Here is a 10,045-nt window from a genome sequence, read left to right on the forward strand (position 1 = left end):
GCTGGAGAGGCCGACACTCTGGTGGAAGCTGCCACTCAGCGAGGGGCAAAGGAGGCCAAGGAGAAGGGGAGCACCGATAGGATGGCTGAAGAAACTCAACATGTAAGACCTTAACTTTCCATCTTTAACCTGATACCTTAAATCGCCATTGCTAACCTATACATAAAATAACCATCTCTAACCAAATACCTCAACTTTGTCATCCTTAAACTAACACCTAAACTAGCCATTTCTAACCTTATACCTCACTCAACCATCTATAACCTAACACCTAATCTTCTCCACCCCGAATATCTAAACCGAGCATAACGTAAGTAGACCTAAACTAACCATCTCTAACCTAATACCTCAACTTAACCATCCTTACACCTTAACTTTAGCGTCTCTGACAAAATATCTCAACTTGAGCTCTTTGTTCATCCAGACGGCCGCTGGAGTGAAGCCTCTGTGCTTCACGACAGCTGTCGTGATAATGATAATGTAAGGCTTCTTACTGTCAACAGGAATCAGCCGACAGTCAGCGATTCATGACTTACTTCATGACTTAATCGCCATTGCATAGGATTAAGCTACAGCTTCCAATATCTTCCTATGGCTCTTCAATTCATCATGATGATCAATCACCAACATTACTTGGTTCAAGTAGGGACAACTATACAGTCAGTCATGGCTCTGTTTCTATATTCATTTAAATACAACCATAAACCTTGAAGTTAAGGGAAACTGCCATAGGTTACGCCCAGCTCAATGTTAACCAATCATCAACCAGTAACACATAATGAGGCCTGTGAAGCCATTTCAGAGTGTATTAACGGCTAAATAACAAATGATGTCAAGATAATGTGGCCCCCCGGTTCTGTTCTCCTGTTGGGGGTTGATTGCTCAGAGAGGCAGAGAGTTTTCCTCGAAAAAGAACCATACCGCCAACAAGGAAAAGTGGTCTGCCCGAATGAAGCATCTCTAACCTAAAACCTAAACTAACCTAACCACCTCTTACCTGGTGTTCCTTCCAGGTGTGTGCGGGGTGTGGTGAGGGGGTTGCAGCCGACAGCCCAGCTGTTTTTGCCGAGCGTGCCGGTTACCATAGCAACCTGTGGCACCCTACCTGCTTCTGCTGCTCAGAGTGTTGTCAGGGGCTGGTGGATCTGGTGTACTTCTGGTCCAACGACAAGCTGCTCTGTGGTCGACACTTCTGTCAGACAAAATGGCCACGCTGCTCTGGGTGTGACGAGGTACACACACACACACACACACACACACACACACACACGGTCGTGCACACTAACTCCCTTCTGGTCTCCTCCAGTTGATCTTCAGTCCTTCATTCCGGACGGGGTCAGATGGACGGACATTTCATCACCATCACTACTGCTGCTGGCGCTGTGGAACCGACCTGGACACACCCTGTTCCTGCTAGATCCTAGATACTCCCTGTTAGAACCCTGCCATACCCCTACACCCCTAGATACACCCTGTTAGAACCCTGCCATACCCCTACACCCTGAACCCCTAGATACTCCCTGTTAGAACCCTGACATACCCCTACACCCTGAACCCCTAGATACTCCCTGTTAGAACCCTGCCATACCCCTACACCCCTAGATACTCCCTGTTAGAACCCTGCCATACCCCTACACCCTGAACCCCTAGATACTCCCTGTTAGAACCCTGACATACACCCTGTTAGATTCTAGATACTCCCTGTTAGAACCCCTAAATACACCATATTAGAGCCTAGACACACCCTGTTAGAACCCCTAAATACACCCTATTAGAGCCTAGACACACCCTGTTAGAACCCCTAAATACACCCAGTTACAACAAATAAAGACAATAACAACATGGATGCAGTACCAGGGGTGTACTGAAGGAGCGCTACATGGAGGAACATCTCGTTTTCAACATTCTCCAAGTGCAAATATGAGGCTGTGCTCGTATCGGTTCACTTCTTCCTAAACGCTCGGCTCGTCATGCGTTCTTGTTCATTTGGCAGACTGAACCTGGCAACCCCGCGTGAGCTTCAAGTCTGGGGGTAGAGGGCGGGCAGATACAACTCTCCAATATGGAAGATGGCCATTTGGACCACACTTCCCATTTTAAGGGCTGGGTGTCAATGTCACATATTTCTCCTGGAAGTGCCCTATATAGAGATATAGTGCCCTTTATAGGGATATAGTGCCCTTTATAGGGATATAGTGCCCTTTATAGGGATATAGTGCCCTTTATAGGGACATAGTGCCCTTTATAGGGACATAGTGCCCTTTATAGGGACATAGTGCCCAATATAGGGACATAGTGCCCTATATAGGGACATAGTGCCCTATATAGAGATATAGTGCCCTATATAGAGATATAGTGCCCTATATGGGGACATAGTGACCTATATAGAGATATAGTGCCCTATATGGGGACATAGTGCCCTATATGGGGACATAGTGCCCTATATAGATATAGTGCCCTATATAGGGACATAGTGCCCTATATAGGGACATAGTGCCCTATATAGAGACATAGTGCCTTATATAGAGACATAGTGCCCTATATAGAGACATAGTGCCCTATATAGGGACATAGTGCCCTATATAGGGACATAGTGCCCTATATAGGGACATAGTGCCCTATATAGGGATATAGTGCAATACTCAATACACTACAACATGCCCTAAATAGTTTACTATGAGGGGCAGAAGTGGACCGATTGGGGCAAAGCCAGGGTTTGTATTAGCGTAATTTTGTCCAAGTACTCTCTCCCTTTCTACTGTTCTCCTTTCCCATCTGTACCTCTCCTATCCTAATTATTTGTGTTTTTCAATTTTTTTTGAAGTACATTTAAGAGTTAATATTATTTTTTTGTTTCATGTAGTACTAATTCTAGCTATTATCAGCATTGTGTTGTGTGGAAAATTGCAATACTGGAATATTTTGCTTTTGTTTTGTAAATAACATTAGGCACCAGTGATGTCAGAACATCCTTGCTATAAATAAAAGTGTCCCCTTATATTCTTACTGTTGATTCTCTTCAGATATAAAACCTTTCAAAGAAAAATGACTGTTGGCTGATTGGCTGACCTACATCCTGGCTGACTCTTATTTTAAAACTTGACTCAGTCTGTAGGAATGTTTTGAAAGATTTCTGTGATTAAAATATTTTCACAAAATATCTGAATTATCCCCGACATCAGTAGTTACCAGTAACAAACTCTGGTTAGATAGAGCAGCTCCCACTGTAGCCAGCAGCAGACTGTGGTTATACTGGGCAGATCCCAATATAACCAGTATCAGTCACCATTCATTGTACCAGTTGCAGACTGAATGTACTCGGCACCTCCAAATAAAGCCAGTATAACCTGTAACACTGGTTTTACTGCACAGCTCCCAGTATAACCAGTAGAAAACTGTAGTTGTAATGTGCAGCTGCCAGCATAGGTAATAGCAAACTGTGGTTATACTTGCCAGCTACCAGTATAACCATTAGCAGGCTGTGTTGGGTACTAGGAATCAAGTCCCATTGTGACAGCGTTTATTCATAACAACTGCAGATTTTGACCCTTTGTGTATTAACTGTTATCTTTATGTTAATCACTTAAAATCCCGCGTTTTTTGGCCTGGGCCTGGCTAAATTCCAAATGTTTTATCTAGCCCTAGATCTAAATCAAAGAGTGGATTAATTCATCCGTCATTCCAACCAGACATTTAAGCCCTCAAATATTTTTGGATCCTCTGTCATCCAAGAGGAAGATGAACTTCACACTACTTGGCATGCAGAGATTTTGTTTGAGCGCAAGAGAGAAAGATTACAGGGCACTACACTGCATGAACCATCAGAAAATTGTGCGAGTGTGTGAAAATGGTATATTTCAAGAAACCAAAGTAAACATTAATACATTTAATGTTTCCCTTTTCTGGTACTGTAGCATGTAAATAATTGTTTTACTGGTAGCAGCCCTGAAGTATTCTGCTCCTACTCAATGATAACCAATAGTTAGTAATACTAAAATATGGGCTAAGCCCTTAATGTCCCAAAATCAAACACCATGAAGTATCAATACACATAATTAAGTGGAAAGTTTTGTTGCAACATGAATAAATGTTAAACACTGCATTTTCATTGCATAATGTTTTTTACTTATTATCCAGATTGGAAAACGACTGTTGGCAAGAATAATCAGTGATAATAAAAAGTGTATATTTCAGATTCAATAGTATTAATGCCAGAAGGATAATCAGCTAAATAAGTGCAAAGGCAGACAGTCTTCATCATTACAGTCACCCCAATATCTAATCCACTCAAAACATTTAAACGGTTTTGAACTGGACTAACAACACCTCAAATTTGATCCCAATTTAGGCACACTGACTGACTACTGAGCGTTCAGTGAGAGCGACAGTCAGAAGTCTTCAGACCAGTCGTCTCCGCTTGCAGTCACCCGCCGCCCCGCTGTCTAAGCTCAGGGGAGACACTTTGTTCAACATGGCGTCGTCTGAGGCCTGGCCGAACAGCGCCATGAGCAGAGCAACGCCAAACCCTGTGGCACGCTCGCCCTGGAGATTCAGAGAAACAAAGTAAGAATGTCAATAGGGTGATCACCCAAGTAGTTAGTTATTATGATCAGTGGTTTACTATTGGTAGATTGAAACCATAATGCTACACATTAGAGTGGCTGAAACGGAGCGTGGACCAAGAGGGAACTTACAACATGGACAGGATAGGCCATGTCCACATGGACCCACACACCAGGCCAGTCGAAGCCCAGGTGAGCGGCTATGAAGAGGCCTGCACAAGAGCTTTGGGCATTCTCCCGGTCCTGTCAAAAAAAATGAAAGGACATAATTACTAGGCAAATATAATTACTAGCCCAGTTTCTCAGCCAAAGATAAAGTAAAGTATAATTTTAGTCGGCGTTGCGGTTTGTCTGACTTTGGTACAATATTTAACCCCACTAGTCAACATATGACTAGTGGGGAGTTTAACAGATTTGTGACAGCACACCATTGAACCACAGAAACGGTTCAAAAGGACAATGAAGAATATAAAATAAACTTCATTTACTGCTCTCAGGTGTTGCATGACAACATTAGAAGACTAAATTTCAATAGAACACAAAATGCAAACACATACAATTTATGCCAAGGTCACTCATTATACAGAATACAAAAATAGATTATTTAACCCAAAAGAGGCATTTGCAACATGAATTCAAAACAATTTGATTCGATTTCGAGAAGGACAACTTCTTTACTTACAGTTGTAAATAATGTGTAATTGGAGTTTAATTGTACTTAGTACTATCTAGCACAGTCTACCATCTAGTGGCATTTTGGTGACACTACAACAAGAAACAGTCAAAGCGTTGTTCAGAGGCAGTTCAGTGTTAAAAAATTCCAATAAATAACAAAACTGTACTGCTTTTGTCCAGATGCTCAAAGCCTGACTAAAAGGTCTTCATCTAAAAAGCAGCAACCAAGTTGAGCGGGGTACACACTGCCACAGAGTTCTTCATGTCGGCCAGGGCGGAGGTGAACTCGCTGAAGTGCAGCTCGGGGCAGTAGACCAGCGGGTGGGCCAGGTCTCCGCTGCTGCGGCCCGCCCGCACACACGCCGCCTCCCATTCCTCACTGTTGGTCAGCACGGCCGCGTGGTGCTTCCCTGTGGAGATCCCCTGGGAACACACGTGTACAAAAAGGACTCGGTAAACCCCTCTGCGTGCCATCTACTCATTGAACGAGAGGCTTTAAGCCAAAGCAGACCAACGCATCAACGTCACCGCAGGTCTGAAACTAGTCGGTTGTGTGCGGAAAGTAGTAACCCATGGCCTTACCTGTGCCCCCGTCAGGGTGGCCATGTCTAGAATGATGTCTGCGGACAGGTCCTTGCTGGCGTACACCACTCCATCGGAGAGCACCAGTCTGCCCTCTGCATCCGTGTTGTTGATCTCCACAGTCCTTTAAAAATAAAAAAAAAGACCATTGCCTATTAAAAGATTATTGCCGCCATTTTAGAAATAAAAGCATTAGCAAGTTTTATGCAAAAGGCATAGCTTTCTTGAGCTAATTAATCAAGACTCCCAAAATAACCACAGTAGATCTATGCCAGACCCGTCAGTGCCGATTTAATCTATGACAACCCGGTGACCGGTGCTTTGACAGCACCAGGATATGGCCGTCACTACCACCACCATGCCTTCGCAGGGGTTAACTGGACCACTAGAACCACTAAGTCTTCACAGGAGATTACTGGGGAGTCACTCACTTCCCAGAGTACAGCGTGTGAATGTCATCGGGCCGCGTGGCTGTGGGTCCGACCGCATTCTCCGCTAGACAGAAAACTGCATGAAGGTTGTCCTTAAAGCCCTGCAGGAAAAAAAAAAGGAAAAGTAGAAGGGATATAGGACAGGTCACATGGTTTTGATAAGACTTCTTTCAACTACAAAGACAATAAAATGCCTATGGCAGCCGTAAGCAGCATTACACTTTGGAGTGTGGACTGAACCCTGTAAATGTGCCAATGGTTGCCCCACCTGTTTAACGGTGGCTTTGAAAGCTCCCAGGATTGCTGCAGCTCCACCGCAGTCTCTCTTCATCCCTGGCATCGTGGTCTATTAAAGAAAAATATATATATACACATTTTAAATTATATATCTCAATCGTTTGTATTACTGAACTTGGAAATAGTACTAATCTTGTACAGAAACAAATATACTTTATCAACCTCAAGGCAGATACAAATGAAACATTAATGGAAACATTAATCCAGATTACCAGTTTGGTCCCCAATTGGTTCCATTGATTGTGTCATTTCCATAGCACTTCTTTTACTAGTTGAACTGTTCAGCCAAGTTCAATTTACTTCAGTGATCCAACTTGCATTCTGTCCCATGATTCAAACTAAATCAATCCCTCTTGGTATTCTTCTTTTCCAACCTACCTTTCCCTTAATGCTGAGTCCACCAGTGTCGTACACGATGCCCTTCCCCACCCATGCAATGGTCTGGGTGGAACCAGCCGGTGTGTGGCTCAGTACTGCAAGTGCAGGGGGATGCTCTGCTGCCTTGCCCACTCCATAAATACCTGACCAGGCAGAGAGCACAGCAAGCTCTCAGAATTCATACGGCACAGGATGTCATCATAAAACACATCATTACTCTGCATTTAGTTTAACCCAAAATATATATTGTTGTTCAGAGAAAGGGATTTGACACTGAAATTGAACGGCAAGACCGTACCTCCAAAACCTTTCTGCTTCAGTTCCTCTCCACGAATGATCACAGGTGTGATTGACAGCTCTGCACCAACAGCTTTGATCTCCTGCAGAAAAGATCAGATGCAAGCCACTTCATTAATCATGTACACCCAATCGTCCCCTTCCATCAGTTAAAAGTGTCCTTTAATATACCTTTAATATTCCACAATATCAAGGTATGGTTCATATTTTCTGGTTCGTATTAAAGGTTTGCCCCTAAAAAAAAAGTAGATCTAAAAGGAACTTCCACACTGGCGTTACAAACCAGATAAACAGTGAGGCACTTAAGATCCCGGGGACCAGGAAGAAATCCTTTACTGACTTTTACCAGAAACGTGTGCATTCCTAAAGCATTAGCAAGAGCAAATGAAACCGTATCCGTACATCCAGGAAGTGATCAGTGTTCATCTCGTTGCAGGGCGTGTCCACGATGCGGGCGGCCAGCCTCACGCCGTCGGCAGCATTGGCAAGACACTGAAAAAGAACAACAATCCTCGGTTCGTATTCCACTCTATGCGTTTCCACCCCTCATGAGGAGAGACTGAAAGGAGGAGGGTTGGGGCTGCCGCGGGGGGTACCTGAAGCTCTGCCGGCTCCACGGAGCTGCTCTCCTGGCCCACCACGATGAACTCCACGGTGACCTTCTTCTTCTCCGTCCTGCGCGAGGACACGGAGCGGCGGGAGAAGGTGGGGAACGCCCGGGAGATGGCGCAGGAAGACGCAAACACGTCCGAGCGCTCACACACCATCTGGGAACAAGGACACAGTGCTTCAACCGCTGGATGCAGTGAGACATTATTTGTGCGCAGCACTGAACCCGGTCGCAGCACTTTCTTCTTAGGAAAGGAGGAAAGGAACACAAACCATTAAAAAGGTGACATATTATACAACCAGGTGTGATTGTGATGAGCCTTTACTAGCCGCTTTATAACGGCTTGTAACGGCTAATCACACTGGTGGTTTCATAGGTCACCTTTAATATAAAAAATAATCATTGGGCCGGTAAAGAAGAGAAACGAACCACGATGCAGCGATTGTTGCCCGCGGGCAGACAGGTCCGTACGAGGCGGGAGACAAAGTGGGCAGAGGAGGAGCTGTTGTGCCGGCTGACGCTGGCGGGCAGGGCTGCCACCGTGGCATGGTTCAGGTACAGGGGGCAGCTGTCCGTGGGGTTGGGGCTCAACGCAGCGAGAGCCGCCAGCCAAACCTGCAGGTGGGGAAAGGTGTGAGTCCTTAGGCTTGTAAGAGTGTGTCTGTGCCTATGTCTAGCTAAGCCCATTAGATCAGCTTCTACTCCGGAAGCAAGAGAATACAACTGGTAAATGTGTTTACATTCATGGAAGTACTTCCCAATGTGAAATGCGCTTTTTTGCTTTATTGTAAATCGTTTACCTTGTGTTACAACAATACATTTAAATGAAACACAAGTAAGCTGTGCTTGACTTAAGACACAAATAGGAAATCTGTAACATTAACTTAAATTGTGTGGAACAGCAGTACTGCCTTTTGTCCAATGCCAGTCTGGTGTTTTATAGACCCGTATATTAAGCTGAGTAGAACCGATTAATCCGTCAGCAAAAAATCAATTAGATTACTTGAGTCGCACAGTTAACTGTTATTTGACCTCACAAAACATGTCAACTCATCTCTTCTCAAGTCGCTTGATACACCGCCTTGTGCAATTTAGGTTGCACAACTGCTATCTATTTAAAAAACGCCGACACGTCAAAAAAGCTTGTCACTGACCAGTTGAGCTGGGAACATTGGCTTCACCGACCTAGTTTAAATAATTGACTAGTAATGCCAGAGTCTCCATACATTGTATTGCCTAAGGTCATTAAGATGCGTTAAACCTTTTCTAAACCCATAGTGCCCTTTTAAATTTAGATTCCCTTGGTCCAAAGCATGCACATCTTGCTGATTTAAAGGAAATGGATCAGTCCGTTTCAAGTGGATACATCGATTTGGCGTTGAGTCACACAACACCAGGAAATACATGTAAACAGTTGCAGAGGTTTTTATTTTCGTTCTTGGTCATTGAAATGGGAAGCAATGCGAACCTTCTTATTGACTAGGCTTAATGACTTTAAATGGAACATTGGGCTGCACCTTTTGACCTTGCACTTGGTGGTGGAATTATCTGAGATAATTCATTGTTTAATTGAAGTGGCCGCTAAGGTTATCATTTACAAGCTGCATCTAATCGACGCATGGCAAAAATCATTCATAATCTTTTCTTCAAAAGGTTATTTAATTCATGTCAGAAGTATTTTGAACTAAATGTGGCTTAAAGTTAGAACTATCAGGTCTAACGTTACTGCGCTTTTAAATCTGTACTCGCCAATTAGTGAATTAATTAAAGAGGACATGTTGTACTAAAACATTATGCCTCGAATATCATCGACATCGGCATTAATTTAATCAGAGGGAATAGCTACTTTCGATGTGGGCTTTGTTTTTTATGCATTACTATTGCTAGTTGTGCATTAGCTTAGATTAGCCACAAGCAGAGTTGATAAATCATAAGTAGTTACCTCTTCGCTAACGGCTGGTTGAAGCTTTCCCTTGATCTGGCTCCAGTTAACTTGCTGCAGATTGTTCTGTTGTCCGATAACTAAAACGGGGCGGCTTTGGGGCTCGGAGTCTCCGGCAGCAGCCTTGAACTCCAGCACCACGTTCGCCATCTTCATGACTTGCAAAGGGAGCTGCAGCAGTTAGCTGTGGCGATAGCAGCCGTCCTCCAGACCACACGGTACGGAAGTGAAACTGGGCTTGAGTTGAGGATCAGCAAATAATTACCGACGT

The 10,045-nt window shown here is 44.0% G+C and overlaps 2 protein-coding genes across 2 annotated transcripts in view; one reads left to right on the forward strand and one right to left on the reverse strand.

The window, feature by feature from the left end:
- Positions 1-2,998, forward strand: part of lmcd1 (LIM and cysteine-rich domains 1) — a 7,264-nt gene extending 4,266 nt beyond the window's left edge. Inside the window, exons 5-7 of the mRNA XM_079748405.1 lie at positions 1-102; positions 1,014-1,232; positions 1,307-2,998. The exon at positions 1-102 is cut by the window's left edge and continues 69 nt beyond it. Of these exons, the coding sequence (XP_079604531.1) occupies positions 1-102; positions 1,014-1,232; positions 1,307-1,417 (432 nt within the window). The 3' untranslated portion in view covers positions 1,418-2,998. The remainder of the gene's footprint in view (positions 103-1,013; positions 1,233-1,306) is intronic.
- Positions 2,999-3,893: 895 nt separating this feature from the next.
- npepl1 (aminopeptidase like 1) lies at positions 3,894-9,967 on the reverse strand. The gene is made up of 12 exons (XM_079747456.1): positions 9,775-9,967; positions 8,262-8,447; positions 7,819-7,989; positions 7,625-7,714; positions 7,224-7,305; positions 6,926-7,068; positions 6,519-6,596; positions 6,251-6,351; positions 5,820-5,943; positions 5,484-5,660; positions 4,695-4,805; positions 3,894-4,542 (listed from the first exon to the last, which is right to left on the reverse strand). Exons 1-12 carry the CDS (start codon positions 9,928-9,930, stop codon positions 4,399-4,401), a joined length of 1,563 nt encoding a protein of 520 aa, XP_079603582.1. The 5' UTR covers positions 9,931-9,967; the 3' UTR covers positions 3,894-4,398.
- Between the last annotated feature and the right edge of the window lie 78 nt (positions 9,968-10,045).

Source organism: Pollachius pollachius, assembly GCF_949987615.1.
Source record: "Pollachius pollachius genome assembly, chromosome: 12".
Lineage (NCBI taxonomy): Eukaryota > Metazoa > Chordata > Actinopteri > Gadiformes > Gadidae > Pollachius > Pollachius pollachius.

What these genes read in the sequence shown, in the direction of transcription:
- npepl1 (XM_079747456.1), bottom strand. Translation starts at nt 9,930, where the DNA reads ATGAAGATGGCGAACGTGGTGCTGGAGTTCAAGGCTGCTGCCGGAGAC. An exon ending in CACACGCTGTACTCTGGGAA is followed by an intron (nt 5,944 to 6,250) that starts GTGAGTGACTCC and finishes TTATTTTTAAAG; the next exon opens with GACTGTGGAGATCAACAACA. An exon ending in TGGCCTATCCTGTCCATGTT is followed by an intron (nt 4,543 to 4,694) that starts GTAAGTTCCCTC and finishes CTGAATCTCCAG; the next exon opens with GGCGAGCGTGCCACAGGGTT.